The sequence below is a fragment of the Pleurodeles waltl genome, chromosome 1_2, assembly GCF_031143425.1.
Source record: "Pleurodeles waltl isolate 20211129_DDA chromosome 1_2, aPleWal1.hap1.20221129, whole genome shotgun sequence".
Taxonomy (NCBI): domain Eukaryota; kingdom Metazoa; phylum Chordata; class Amphibia; order Caudata; family Salamandridae; genus Pleurodeles; species Pleurodeles waltl.
The window spans coordinates 893,500,834-893,516,707 of NC_090437.1; the positions used below are offsets into that span (position 1 = coordinate 893,500,834).

Sequence of the window (15,874 nt, forward strand, 5' to 3'; positions counted from 1 at the left end):
TTGCTGGGGTCGGCAGAGGGTTTCTTCTGGAGGGGTCTGACCTCAATGTGTTTCCATCTGTCAGGGAAGGCCACTGTGGTGATGGAGGTGTTGAGGATGTGTTGAGCTCACTGCTGATTTCCTTGGTTCTGAGGTTGAAAAGTAGTGGGCAGGAGTCGGTAGGTTCTCTAGAGTGGAAGGAGGACATAATGGCTAAGGTGGTCTGAGTGGTCAGTGGAGTCCATGTAGTGATAGCGTGTCTGGTGTGTGTCGGTGGGTCGGAATCGTTGATGCGGAAACCCGAATTTTGCAGGGTTGAAGTTGTTGTAGATGGTCTCCATCTTGCTTTGAAAGTAGTTTGACAGGGTGTTGCAGAGCTCTTGTGAGGGGTGAGTAGTGTTTTCTGTGGCTGATGGGCAAGAGAAGTGAGGGGTGAATAGTGTTTTCTGTGGCTGACGGGCAGGAGAATTCCTTGACTATGTTGAAGACTTACTTCATGTGGTAGGTGCTTGTTTTGATGTTGTTCATGAGGGCTGCTCTTTTGCTTTCCTTGATGCCTTGGTGGTATTTGTTGAGGGTTGATTTCTAGGCGGTTTGGTCAGAGAGCTTTTTGGTGGTGCACCATTTCTTGTCTAGTTGTTTGCAGTTGTGCTTCATGGTTCTGAGTTCTGGGGTATACCAGCTGGCTGGTCTTGTGGATTTGTTCGTTTTGGCTGACTTCATAGGAACAACTATGTTGGCTCATTTGGTGATCCAGTTGTAAAAGGTCTGGTCTGCCTGCTCCAGGTCTGACACAGATACGAAAACAAAACACAAATAAACTGTTCCTAAAAAGTAAAAGAACACACAGGGCAACCCTGAGGTTAGAAGCTAATACCCTCACACATCCCAATGGATGTCATGCTTCATTATCGGGCGAGCTCCTCGTCAGACTGGCGCTGCAATGTTTGACGGGCACCCCTTGAAGGGGGCTCTTTGCCAGAGATCTTTTCTCAGTAGCACTCTGCCGACGAAAAGAAAATAGAGTGGGTGGTGCCCAATTATAGGCACCCACAAGCAAGGAGAGAAGAAACGGCAGAAAGAAGAAGATTAAAATTGGCTCAAAACCCTAACAGACCGCTCAATTTAAATAACACAAATGGGTGACGGCCAAAGAGGTAAAACCAAGGAGGAGAGTGATGGATGAGACAATGCTCAAAACACTCTCACACTCTACCAGAAGAACTAGGGATAGAAGGAATTGGTCTAAACCCTAGAACGAGGGGTCAACATGTTTCGTGTCTGTATGGTCCAACAGGATCCACCTACACTTTATCAGGACCAAAAGGAAAATCTACCTCTGTACTTCTCCTAAAGAAAACAATACAATGACACAATTCGTCCAAACTGATAGTCACATTAAACTCCAGTCACTTACAAAAAAGGCTGCACGTCAGGCTAGTCTAATGTAAGGGTCAACCGTCCCATCAAAAGGATCGGACATCAAAGTATAACACGTGCCTAGAGGAGAACAAAAGCATTCGTATAAAGCGCTCCTCCTCCCGGAACCTACCAGTGGCCGTGTTCCTGACACAGCTATGGGCTGGATGGTGTTGAGGGCCTATGTCCACTGGGTTTCAGTCACCTTCTGCCAGCTGCGGCGAGAAGACCTGTGGGGCTTGGTGGTGGTGTCCTGGAAGCCTGTGATAGTGATGTGGACCGTAATGTGGTCGGTCCAGGTGAGTTTGGTACTTGACTCTACTTCTGAATGTGAAGGTTGGGTTAAGCATGTGTCCTGCGCTGTGTGAGGTCAGTGACCAATTGGGTGAGGCCGATGTTGCTCATGCTGTCCAGGAGGTTGGTGGGGTTGCCATCATCCAGGTCGTCGAGGTGGAAGTTGAGTAGTATGTAATGCTTTGAGTCCATGGCTAGACGGGCAATGAAGTTGGAAATGGCATTGCAGAATGTTGGCTGAGGTCCAGCGGTCTGTAGACAAGTGTGCCTCTGATGGTCGTCTTGGCATCGGTTTGGAGTTGGAGGTCGAGGTGTTCCATGATAGGTGTGGAGTTGTCTTCGGTGGCGATGCATCTTACACTTTCCTTGTAGATGATGGTGATGCCTCCCCAGAGTTTTTTTGTGCACTCTCGAGGTATCCTCTTGTAGCTATCAGGTGTTGCAGTGGCAATGTTAAGGGATGAAGGGGGGTTGAGCCAGGTCATAGTGATGAAGGTTACGTTGGTGGAGAGGGTGGTGATGGTGTTCCAGATTTCCGTGGCGTGTTTGCAGAGGGATCAGGCATTGAGCAGAATGCACTGAAGTAGATCCGGTGTTTTTGTGGTCTTCTGGGTGGACGTGGTGAGGGTTCCTGTGTGGGCAAGAGGTGCTGTGTCATAGGGGAAGCTGCCAGCATCGGCAGGAGAAGGGTTCTTTGGTTGATCAGAGAAGGCGATGCAGCAGTTGTGGTGTGTGGGGTTCAGGGCACATAGCTCGGTGGTGGAGTACAGGTGGGTGGGCGGAAGGCCATGGTTCCTGGTGCAAGGTGCGGTCCAGGTGCAGATGGGTTGCCTGTGGTGCGCCTTCATTGTGCCAGCTGCGCATGGCTGCTGTGCGGCCTATCTGAGTTCTCCTTTAAGTGGGTCCTGGCAGAGGGCCGGGCACTAGGAGGTGGGAAGTTGGAAGTAGGAGACGGGAGAGGGCAAGAAAAAGGCAGGAGGAGGGAAAGGCACAGGAAGGCAAGAGACAACAGTGAGGCAGAGCGCAGAATCCACAAGAATAAGAAAATATATTTAGGTAATACCTATAAGACACCTACATTTTGTTCTCTTGGATGTTATGAACTTTTCCCCCTTTCTTGTAGTTTATAACATTTCTTAGTCTCTGACTTTAGTGGTGCGGTTGGACAGTTTAGGTCCCAGCCAAGATATTGGTATTGACGCACCTAAGTGTTTACCATTCCTTCAGCAATGTCATTTATAGGGCTGGAGAAGTTACACAACTGAAGACAGTTCCAAAAATATATACCCAGGGGCAACTCAGATTTAATCAAAATGTATTTTGAATAAGCTCAAATACTGTTAATGAACTTTTGTGGAGCTTCATGATTTGTCCAGATAATAGGCCACACGGTTTTTATGAATCAGTATCTTTTCAGTCCTTGCTTTTAGTTTTCTGAAGCCATCCCTTTTTTTGCCTGCCTTCAGTCTCTATCAAACCATCTTCAACCTTAAAATCGTCCCCTTTCTTGGCCTTGAGTGATATTGAAATTTGCTGCTGTTTCCATCAGCTTGCTGTTGCCTCCAGAAAGGCCACCCTGAAAAAGTTCTTATAAAATGAGAAAGAGCTCTTCTCTCTCAGTTGTTCTGTCTCTGAACTTGCTACTCACAAGGAATGACCTCATTCAAAGACGTTCCTATACTATCATAGGTCCCCTTTAAATGTTTATCCCACAAGTAAGTAGGGGTCATAAACTTTTGAAAGGTTCCATGTCATAGAACGGTCACAGGCATAAATGGGGCATACAGATTCTCAAGTAACAGATTCACACTTAGTGTGCCATCATCTAGCTTAACCACTAAGCCTGGTTTGTTATGCTTGACCCCTAAAGCCTAGTTTGTTATGCTTTAGAATTGGCAGAGCCTGATGTATTTACAGACAGTGCCCTAAATATGTGAGAAAGATCCCTGGGCTCTCTTTAGCAGAATTTGCATTAAGACAGAGGCACATATGTTGGTTACAGGCAAGAAACATGTCATCAGCATCAATCTTATTAGCTGCCACCAAATTCATGTTAAATAGACACAGGGGGTTATTCTAACTTTGGAGGAGTGTTAATCCGTCCCAAAAGTGACGGTAAAGTGACGGATATACCACCAGCCGTATTACGAGTTCCATAGGATATAATGGACTCGTAATACGGCTGGTGGTAAATCCGTCACTTTTCCGTCACTTTTGGGACGGATTAACACCTCCTCCAAAGTTAGAATAACCCCCACAGTTATTATCATTATTATATCTGACACATCCAGCACACAAATGTGGAAGGTCAGCTTGGAGCTGTAAAACTATATGACACTATCTGGGGCAGCTAGAACAAGAATATTTCTTCTACACTTTCTGATGTGCCCTAGTGCATCTGAACAGGTGGACCTGAATGTTTAAGTTTACCATTTACAGTATACCATCCTCAGTGTCATCCTAGAGTCAAGAAACAATGTCAAGACAGATATTAATTTGCAATAGCCAATCGAAAAATACTAATAATTTTTTTTAAACAGAGCACCAACTAGGGGGATACATTAAGCATGCTACATATTCTCTCTCATCCGCTCTTCCACCATTTCTCCTGATTTCCTTAGCAAAATAGTTAGCACTGAGAACTGTTGCTGTACCCCCTCTCAAATGGGTGATACTTCTGAATTGCTTGTAGTGAGCTGAATAATGAGTTAAGCACTAAGAAGTTAGTGTAAAAGAAAGCCTCTCAGTGATATCTTGTCACCTTTTTCTAGGTAGTACATGTGTACCAATAAATGCAAAAAGTTTGGCTTGCTTATCCTAATTCAACCTGTAATAGGGTTTCTTGCCATTTTGCCTTCTGAAGCGGTTGGTCAGTGAAGAATTCTGTACAGTTGACATATGCTGTGCTAATGCTTGTTATGTTAGGTTATGTGTTTTTATAGTGCACCCATGAGGGTACTGGGGACTTACTCGAAAGGCCAGGTATTCAGCTACTTGTGAAAGTCAGAAAGAGGAGGCTTTGATGTGTTGTGGGAGATTTTATCAGGCTTTAGATGACAGATCTGAGAAGGCACAACCTCTTGCTTTGCTTTTGTGTATGCACTGGTGTGTACTAGTAAGAAATTGCCAGAGCGGAGGTGTTTGGAAGGTTGGTGGAAGTGAATGCGACTGCTCAAGTAGACAGAGGCAGTATTGTGGAGAGTTCTTTAGGTGTGGGTGAGGACTTTAAAGTGTGCTTGCTTGTGTATCGGGAGCCAGTGGAGTTCCCTAAGGTGTGGTGTGATGTGGGCTTGGTACGGGAGGGTAAGCACTAATCTGACTGCTGCATTTTGGACAATTAGCATTCCTCTTGAGAGCTGGTTGATAATCACTGTGTATAGGTTATCTTTCAATAGCCTAGTCTCCTAGTGATAAGCACTTGGGTGATCATTTTCCTGGTGTTGTCTGGTAGCGACTTGAAGTTTTTCTCCAGCATACTTGTGGCCAGATGTAGGTAGCGTTTTGCATGGCGCAAACTGCGAAAATCGGAGTTTGCAGCATGCAAAACGCGCATCGCAAGGCTCATTCACATTTTGCGAGTTGGTACCGACTCGCAAAATGTGAATGCGACTCACAAATAGGAAGGGGTGTCCCCTTCGTATTTGCGACTCGCACCGCAATGCTAAATTGCTTTGTGACCGCGAACGCGGTCGCAAAGCAATTCGCAGTTACCACCAGTGTCACACTGGTAATAACCCATTCGCAAAAGGGAAGGGGTCCCCATGGGACCCCTTCCCCTTTGTGAATGTCGCTGTCAATGTTTTTTCAGAGCAGGCAGTGGTCCAATGGTTTCGTTTTTTTTAAGGAAAACGGGCTGCAATACAAAACAAAAAACTGCTTTATTTAAAAAGCAGTCACAAACATGGAGGTCTGCTGTCTCCAGCAGGCCACCATCCCTGTGAGTGCAGGGAATCGCTATGGGGTCGCAAAATGCGACCCACCTCATTAATATTAATATTAATGAGGTGGGTCTTTGCGACCCCATAGCGATTCGCACCGACTCGCAATTTCCGATTCGCAAAATCGTAACTTGCTACATCTGGCCCTTAGTGTGTTGCACCAGGCCGAGACCACTGTGTTGACTTTGGCAGTCATGTCCAGTTTGTTTTCTATGATGATTCTGAGGTTTCCTGCTTGTGAATAGGGAGTGAAGGTGGATCCATGGTCCATGGGCTACCAGATGAAGCCCCATGGCTAGGTGTTCTTCATGAAGACTACCACCTCAGTGTTGTCAGAGTTCAATTTGAGGCACTTGGATTTCATCCAGGTCAGGCCTTGAGTCAGGTCTCATATGTCCGTGTCAGTTTTTCTTTCCATCCCGATTTCACTGAGAGGTTTTAACTTAAATAAATTTAGGGCCGGTGTAGGAAATTGGGTTACTGGTTGAGGGGGAGGGGATGAATCCCTACTCAAGTAGGAACCACAGTCCTTGTCGGGGAGGCACAAGTAAACCCCAAATTATTCTGTGCTCAACCTTGGTAGCGTGGCACAGAGCAGTCAGACCTAACTTAGAGCCAATGTGTTAAGTATTTGTGCAGCACTCCAAACAGTAACAAAGTGAAAACACACAACAAAAGGATCCCACACCAGATTAGAAAAATAGAGTACATTTTAATAAATAAAACAAGACCAAAACAACAAGCAACCAATCATTAGAACCGGACATATGGAATTTTGAATATTTTTGTGCATATAGTGCCAAAAAGCACAAAGCGCCAACTTTGGCTCTCTGGTTGTGCTAGACCAGGACAACGTTACAAGTTCAGGCCAACCATGATAGAGCATAGGCCGGCTACAGGGACCCAGGTATGCTGAATAAGAGTACCTTAAGTCCTGGATGCAAAGAGTTGTTGAGTCCCTTAGCAGGGATATGTAGTGCAGGTGAGTTGATGCGTGGCCCTGGTCGGAGATGAGCCAGTTCCGAGGTGCTGCTATGCAAGGTCCTGCATCATTGTCAAGGAGTCCATCGACAAGGGAGCTTGCAATGCGAACTGCTGCTTTGAGATGTGTTGCGCTCTGGCTGGTTCCAAATAAGCAGTCCGATGATGCGGAGTCCTGCGTCGTCATCGAGGCTGCTATCGATGGGAGGCTTGCAATGTGAGGGCCTATGTTTCCAATGGGACTGCGGCTGCAATACGGAGTCCTTGTATCTGGAAAGTTCATGCAGCAAAGGCAGTGTTTCAGTTCTGCTGGATCCACAGATAAGCTGGCAGAGCACCTTCAGGCCCATTCCCAAGGGTCCAGGACTGGGGTGGCACCACTTGGCAGCGTAAGGCTAACAGATTGCAGAGTCCAGGTGCTGGGTTAATGATTGCTGGAGCCTTCTGTCCCTGAGGCTCTAGTCAGGAGGCCAGCCAACTAGCACTTGGGGACACTCTGGGATCTTAGGTTCAACAAATGTAGATCCAGTCCCTCTCACCAAGGCAAAAGGCAGCAGGTCAGCACAGCAGGGCACCAGTCCTTCAGAGCAGCAGTCCAGCAAAGTGACAGTCCTTTCAGCAGCACAGCAGTCCTTCCTTGCAGAGTCCCTAGGCCCAGAAGTGTACTGTAGAGTTTCCAGGCATACCACTGGCAATCAAACCAGTGGTGGCTGATAACATTTGAAAGTGGTGGGGCGTGAAAGCTGGGTATGACTTTTATGTAGCGAGCAAAGAGAGCAAGCTTAATGGACAAACATGGGGTCCAGAGGGGGCCTTCTCACGAGAAACAAATTGAAAAAAGATTGGAAAAATTGCATATTTTAAAGCAAATTTATTTAGTGGGAAAACAAGGTCTATAAAGTAGTGGGAACATTTAGGTGGTCATTATGAGTTTGGGGGTGTTGGATCGCCATGCTGGCAGTGGCGGTCCAACTCTGCAGACAGGGTGGTGGTGTGACCGTTGTATTATGAGTGCAGCGGTGTGCTGTGAGCAATACAGCCACTTCACCGCCTGAACCACCAGTGCAGTACGACCGCCGCCGACAGCGATGGCTATCTTCAGGCCAGCGGAAAGGACCATCCCGCCCACCGTATTACGATTTACCGCACCGCCACAATTTCTGGGGCTGAAGCACCACCACACAAAGCCTGGCAGAAAGGAGCCGTATAAAATGAAGGACTCACCGTAGGGACACAGACGAGGCCTACGACGACATGGAGCGTGAACTCGAGATCTTTCCAGTGCTAATTCTTGCGATTCATCTCAAAGGACCGCGACCGCCGACAAAGACGACAACGGTGAGTTCAGGCACCTAGCACACAAGGGAGGGAAGGGGACAATTACACACCCACATGCCACACACATCCCCCACACCGACTACCACGCCCACATACATGCACACCAACACCCATACACACACATCCTCCCCACCAACACCCTAACACACACACAGGCCAAGCAAGGTATACATTCGATACAGAAATCTGCTCACCTGACACATGCAGAGAAATAAATTAATGGACAACGGAATATCTTGCACCAACATGCCTGTTGGGCAGCTATATTAAATGATAATGAAAACTAAAAATAAACTATGTACAAACAAGGCCATGGGCCAGTCCATAGTGAATGTCTGATTGTGCCAACAAGGCACATACTTGACTTCTACCATGACCATGGCCTCCCCAGGGCAGGGGCATCAGTGGGGCAGGCAGGCACCTCAGGGGGCAGGGGAATGGGGTTGTGAGGGTGGGAACTTGAGCTTAGGAGTTGGAGGGGGTGGGTGTTTGGGCTTCCCCTTGGAAGGAGTGGGAGTGGTCTTGGACTGAGGAGTGGAGAGGGATCAGGCCTCTTAAAAAAGAAATGTGTCACTGGGGAAGGCAACCTGGACTGGGGAGGAGCTTGAAGGTGAAGGACTGGATTTGAGGAGGCCACATTACATGCCGGGGATGGTCATTGTGCATACAGGGATGGTATGGGGTTTAGTGGGTAGGTGTGGGCATGCAGGGGATATGGGTATGGGTGTATGGGGGATGTGTATAGGATAGGGTGTTTAGTGGTAGTGACCAGGGTAGGTTGAGACATGCATTACAGACATAGCAAATGGTAGGGGAGTATATATGACTTACCAGAGTCCAGTCCTCCAGTGAGTCCAGTGAGGCCCTCCGGGTGCAGGATAGCCAAGACCTTCTCCTCTCAATTGCTGAATTCAGGTGAAGGAGGGGGGGACCACCGCCAGTCTTCTGTACTGCAAGTTGGTGCTGTGATACCATGGAACGTACCTTCACCCGCAGGTCGTTCCACCTCTTCCTTATGTCGTCCCTTGTGCGTGGATGGTTTCCCTCTTCATTGGCCTTATTGATAATCCTCTGTCATAGATCCATTTTCCGGGTGATGATGTCTACTGTACCTGTGCTCCAAACAGCTGTGGCTTGACCCTGAGTATTTCTTCCACCATGGTCCGCAGCTCCCTGTCAGTGAAGCGGGGGTGCTTGGGGGGTGCCATGGTGTGTGATGTGAGTGGTGTGGTGAAGGGGAGTTAGTGGAGGTTGTGCAGTGTGTGTGCGTGTGGTTTCGGATTGTGGGTGTTTGGTTGTTGTGTAGGGCATGGTAATTTGTGTGTGAGACTGTGTGGTGTGCATTTGTGTGTGATGGGTTTCTGGTCTGTGGGCACAGTGAGTGTCCAGTCTTTGGCTGGCGGCAAATTGGTGTTGTAAAGGATGGTTGGATGTGTGTGTGTGTGTTTTATGGTGGTGTGTGTGGGTGTGTCGAGTGTGTGTATGTGTCTCAGGTGTGAGGGTTTCGTAATGTCCTATGTGTGCAGTTGTTGTTGGTGCGTGCCATTATTGACCGTAGCGGTCCATACCGCCAATGGAGGACCGCCGTTGCATGACTGCGGTGCTGATTTGTGGGTCATAATTTGGTGGGTGGTGTGGTTTGTTGGCGTGACTTTGGCGGGTTGATGACCTCCAGCTTTCCGCCATCATCGGCCCTAGCGGTTTCAAGAAATTGGCTGTTTTTAGGCTGGATGTGTTTTTGTACTCATAATACGGCGGTATGGTTACCGCTGCCACCAGTGGTGTTTTGGCGGGCATCAGCACGGCAGTAATTACCGCCAGACTCATAATAAGGGCCATAGCCTTTAAATATTAAACACATTAAAAGCCGCTCCATATTTGACACAATAATATATTCAACAGTTACTGTAAAGTGCAAATTGTACAGCGCAACAACTTCAGGCCCTTTAAAGTGTATGCTTGCCCAGTGCCTTCCACTGTATGCAGCATGGACTTTGGAGGAAAATGCTCTAATCAAGCTTCAGGAAGCATACATAGCTGGCATCTGCAATCAGTCATATAGAAATATGTGCAGACAGACCTTTAAGTGGTATGAAAAAGTTGGAGTTCTCTAAAAAGGGAATATGTATAATATGATTCTGTGATTCCCATAGTGTGCCATCCGACTGGTATTTTAGTTTATCTCTGAGAGTTTATTGCACCTCGATATATAACACAACAATTGACATACACCTAAAACCTGCCAGTACTATTGGTTTTGCTGGTGGTTATTAGCTATTTCAGATAATTGAGCAACAACACTGATTTGGCCCATATACTGGGAAGCTACCGGGGCGCTGGACCTCTGATAGTGTCTTCTGGGAAATTTATAAGAGATGTTTGCAAAAGAAGTAATTTGAGGGACGCAGTAAGGTCTTCCCCATCAAAGTGTACACTGTCTTGGTTCTACGTTTGAGCCAACCAATATTGTTTAGAATGAGTTTGGATTTTCCTAATATTCAATAAAGATACATCTTTATGCATGTGGGTACACCTAGGATGGTTGCTCCGTAACAGCTTCTGGGGAGTTTTCTTGGAATTCATTGGGCTGAATTCACAAAAGTGAGTTCTCATGTTATTTGATTCTAAGTGCGAAAAGACTTTGATTTACTAGTGTAAAAACGTGTCTGCAGTTCATTAACTGTCATTTAAGCTACCAAGTTGATCTACTCACAATTACAGTACAGCAGTATGTAGTCATTTTATAGGGATACCTGCCTTCGTAGTTATACCTTGGACAGGCTCAATCCTTCCCTAATGCGGTCAGAGATTTTCTCTCGTCAAGGAATAGTACCAATCTGTCAGTGGAAGCTGGCCAGGGTGTACGGTAAAGATGTTTTACACTAGGAAAAACATTGCCCCATTGAAGGATTTAAAAAGTTTTACATCTACTAACATATACATTTACACATGGGTAAATGATGACTCATTGCTGTAATTCACAGAGAATTACAGAACTACCGTCTTGAAACTGAGATTATGAAGAAAGTATAGGACTACAGGAGCAAATTTCTGACTCTTATGATGAAATGAGCATAATTCAAGAATATGAACCAAGAAACAGACTGTTAACATACAACCCCTAGGTTTTCTGTATTGGCATAAACTGTGAAAAGAGCATTTTCTGAAAGTAGTGTAATGATTTTTCCATATACCTTTGCAGAAAAGAACCATGAAGAAAGACGTTCTTTTTTGGGTTAGCAAGCTTCTGTGGCTGATTCCATTATGCATCCTGTGCACATCAGCAGCAAATCCATGCAAGATCAGTGAGAAAATGGCAGACTGCAGTCACCTCAAGCTGAAGGTTATTCCGCCTGATTTACCTATCAACATATCTGTATTGGATCTCTCTCATAACCAGTTAACAGCATTACCATCAGCAAATCTTTCACGATACAAACAACTTACTCAGTTATTTGCCGGATTCAATGTTATTTCCAAGCTGGAGCCTGAACTGTGTGAGACCCTGTCACTGTTACAAGTATTGAGCTTGGAACATAATGAACTTCATAAATTGGATGAAAAATATTTCAGATTTTGTGGGAGTCTGACTGAACTCAGATTGGACTCCAACAGAATAACGGAAATTAAAGGGGACATTTTCAAGGACCTCAAGGTAAGGTTATGATTTTCAATATAGTGACAATTATTTGCCTCACAGTACAATAATAGGAAATGTTACTTGCAAAATATTGAAGTGTACTAAATCGACATAGGTAAAACACCAGGGGAATCCTTTATTTTGTAAACCTTATTACAAAACTCACCCTTGCCTGAAACAATGTTTGTGCCAGGGTCCTTTTTTGAAAGGATACTTCCAGGAAACTTTAGGAAAATGCTCCAAAACTACTATCGCTTTTATGTAAAATGATTTGTCAACTGCTTGATCTAGGGCTACACTGAAGGAAATACAATATAAATATAATCCATCATCAAATCATTGTTTATTTAAACAGATAAACATTTAAAATACATCATAAATATCTGCAGAGATTAGGCTACAATAAAAACAATAAAGGATGATTAAAACAATTCAATTAATATGTTAAATAATTAAAGCTTCTTAACAGATGATAGCAGACATAGGCAGTTTCAGCAGAATCAAATAAAATCATTGAGGCAAGCACTGCTCTATTGCCGCTTCCTTGGGCTTTATTCATTTATGGTGCTGTGAGCTTATGGGGGACGTACAAAATAAAAATGAGGTAGGTCCTCAACACCCTTTTTCAACAAGCATTGGCAAAACCAGTTGGTTTCATATTGGCTCGCAATATTTTGACTTTGTCAATGTTTGTTTTGTATGGTCCTGCTTTTTTGAAAAATGTTCTATTTGGTGGGCCTGCTGGACTGTCATCAATCTAAAGACAAAAAAATGACAATACAAAAATTTATATATATGGGCCTTTAAATGTACAAATTGCTATAGTAGCCCCTGTTACTGAAGGTCACTAATTTGTGTAGATGTGCTTTTGCCTGGATTGAGGGCAGAATGCTATCATTCAGAGTGATGTTTGCCAGTGTCTGAAATGGACTGACATATTGCCCCATACTGTATGCTGCAGTGGGTGGAAGAAGAACGCGAATGTCACAGTATCAGACCAAAGAATGGAGATGGCTAGCTTAAAGCCTCTATAAGTGAGCATATTAGGCATACAATTTTAGTAAAATCAAAAGATCTGAGCTAACTCTAGACCTGAAAAGGGCATTGTCTTTTCCTTTCATCCTGCCCCATCAATTGACTGTTATCAATCTAAAGAAAAAATATTGGCAAAGTGCAAAAATATATAATGTATCAAGACTGCCTCAAAACTGTATGCTACTAGGCTCGTTCAGCAGGCTTTTTCAAATAAACTAAGGAAGCACAGCCCACATACCTCTTGGCTGAAGAAGTTTAGCTTCAAGGAGCACAGCTAAGTAAACATTCAAAATAAAATTCCCTCTGATCCATTGTCATTTTAAACACCAAATGCTACAAGGAGTGTAACGAGGCACGGGCAGTTGCTAAAATAATAAAATGTGATCAAATGATCTTAAAATGTGGCTGTTGTTTTTTTTAGGTGACACTAGGCATACCTAACTCAAGACCACTTTTCCCAACAGTCATCCTCCTGTGCATTGCTATGCTTTCCCATGCCATACATTTAGGGGGTCATTACGACCCTAGCGGCCGGCGGTAAGGTGGCGGTAACACCTCCAACAGGCTGGCGGTGTTCCGCCAGCAATTATGACCTTGGCGCAGTTGCCACGGCCATACCGCCGGCCCCTCCATTATACCGCCAGGATTCCGCCTGCCGGTCTTAATCCCCAGGGCAGCGGTGCAAGCACCTCTGCCCTGGGGATTATGAGTCCCCGACCGCCAGCCTGTCCGTGGCGGTAAACACCGCCATTGAAAGGCTGGCGGTAAGGGGACTTGGGGTGCCCCTGGGGGCCCCTGCACTGCCCATGCACTTGGCATGGGCAGTGCAGGGGCCCCCAGGCATAGCCCCGTCGCGCATTTTACTGCCCGAAGTTCGGGCAGTGAAATGCGCGACGGGTGCTACTGCACCCGCTGCACATCAGCATTGTCGCCGGCTCTATTACGAGCCGGCTGCAATGTTGATGTGATATTTCTGCTGGGCCAGCGGACGGTAACACTGTTACCGTCCACTGGCACAGCGGAAATGTCATAATAGGGAGCCAGGAATACTGCCGGCAATGGCGGTATTCTGTCTCCCGCGGCCTTGGCGGTCTTTTTGCAAGACCGCCGAGGTCGTAATGACCCCATTAGTGCTTTAAATTAGCAAGTGCGGTCCTGTACTGAGTACCTGCACTTCTTCAATTTGAAAGGGAAAGGACGGGCACTTCCCAGCAATGCTGCAATACATTTAATTAGTGAGTCCCTGCACTTCTACATTTTCCATTTAAAACACAGCATACACTCTGATGAATTTAGCAATAAAAGGTATCATGGGGAGATGAAAGCAGGGGCACAGAAAGGATTTCCACTTCCTTTTCCTGCCTTAGGGACTGGATATTACTTCTACCCATTCAAGCATATAGGGCCAGCAGACCTCTGCCAATTTTCTTTAACAAACCCTTTTGTTTCTACGATTTTGTGCTCCTAGATAACATGTATTGTTTAACTACCTCAAGTGGAGACTCTCAGAATTATTTTTAATAATATTTTTTTTTAGGCTTGTTAATTCATTTATTGTTATAATGGTGTGTTAACATGATAATAAAATTATCTTCATAACATTCAGAAAATTAAGTTACTAACTGTGCCCAAGATGTGGTGAAAACAAACACATCTGTGGTGTTCCTACTGGTCCCATAATTCAGATGGGGCTGGTAACTGCTGTAACGGCCCAATCAGAATTAAGAGGGTGCTCCTATTGAGGGGCATTTTTCAGTAGCTAACAAAGCTGTGAGACGTTGGACACAAGCAGTGTACATATCTGTATACAGCATGAGTATGTATAATTTACATAATACCAATACTACTGTGTAAACTTTGAAAATTATTCTATACCCATCATCCATTCCAGAGCACAGGTCCTAAAAAAGGAAGTGGGGGAGGCACTAACCATGTCAGGCATTATGCAAATGACATCACGCTGCATGACATCGTGTGTGACATCACAGGAAGTGGCATCACAGCCCATGACCTCACATTATGTAACATCAGATTTTAAGACCTTCAACATATGCTTAGGAGGTCTATCATGAGTACATTTGAGTGCATTACCAAATTTAACAAATTAAAGTGAAGGCTTATCAGTATTTAATCCTGTAACTTTAATTCTCCACCTGACGGACCTGTCAGCTCAAATGTGGATGATGTTTGGTGACTAATTACAGTAGAGAAGCCACTATGTGCAACAAACTAGACATACTAAACTTGACACCAAGAAAAAGCACAGTTCACTTATTGTATTAAAAATACAATAAACTTTTCAAACTATAAAATGTATTAACCTACCTCGCATACCAATATTGTATACCGTGACACTTGTAACCCACTTTGCCCATTATGAAATAAAATGCCTGCATTTGATATTACAATCATGACAAACAATATTCCCTCTGGAAGATATTCTGCACATGTATTAATTTAGATGTTGTGGTCCATGCTACATTGCCACAGGATATGTAACTAGAAGGAATACTAATTAGAGAGACCTTTTTACATCATTGAATACCTGAAATGCGGGTAACAAAATCATTTACAAAAGTACCATGCATCTGGTATCTTTGTTGTGATAGGTAGTAGGATCTACCTTCAAAAGAGGAAGAGCAAGACCCATGAGACTTATGAACGTTAGGGAAGAAAAGCATGCAATACCAAGACAGTTTGGTAAGGGTGACATTATCAATTTCAAGGTGCTGAAACCTATTACACAACCACTGGTAGTGGGTTTATTGCCTTGAATCTAACAATTAAGTGGTCAACATCAATAAAGAAAAAAAATAAACATTGAGGGGATTTTTAATTACCTATAAGGCTTAAATATATAAAGTAAAATATTGAACAGAGTGGTGAACTGATCATTTAGCTGCCTGAGTTAAACGTCTGCTATTGTAGAAAGCTATGTGTAGCCTGTAGGCTCATTTGATTAATAGCCAGTGCACCTCAAGCTTTCACCATAGTGACCAACTGATGTAATTAGAACCAGAGTTAGTTACATCTAAAGTTATGAGTTAGATACATTGACTGGCGTGAGACCCCAGTAACCGCAGAAAACAGTGCTAAAACTTGTCAGACAGATCAGTGGCCAAGGCATGGTACACAAAGTGTGAGACCTTTAAGATATTTTTGGAGATTTGATAATTTTGTGCATTTTTTAACAATGAGCAGAATGCATTTTCACACTGGATTTTATATGTATACATTGATTTAGTGCTAT

At 44.6% G+C, this 15,874-nt stretch overlaps 1 protein-coding gene across 4 annotated transcripts in view; it reads left to right on the plus strand.

Annotated features, from left to right (window-relative positions):
- Positions 1-15,874, plus strand: part of TLR3 (toll like receptor 3) — a 292,328-nt gene that overhangs the window by 86,944 nt on the left and 189,510 nt on the right. For all 4 annotated transcript variants that reach the window (XR_011194199.1, XM_069200038.1, XM_069200047.1 and 1 more), the window contains exon 2: positions 11,152-11,604. Coding sequence is in view for 3 of the 4 variants with exons in the window: in XM_069200038.1 (XP_069056139.1) it covers positions 11,161-11,604 (444 nt within the window). In the remaining variant the exon portion in view is untranslated. The remainder of the gene's footprint in view (positions 1-11,151; positions 11,605-15,874) is intronic.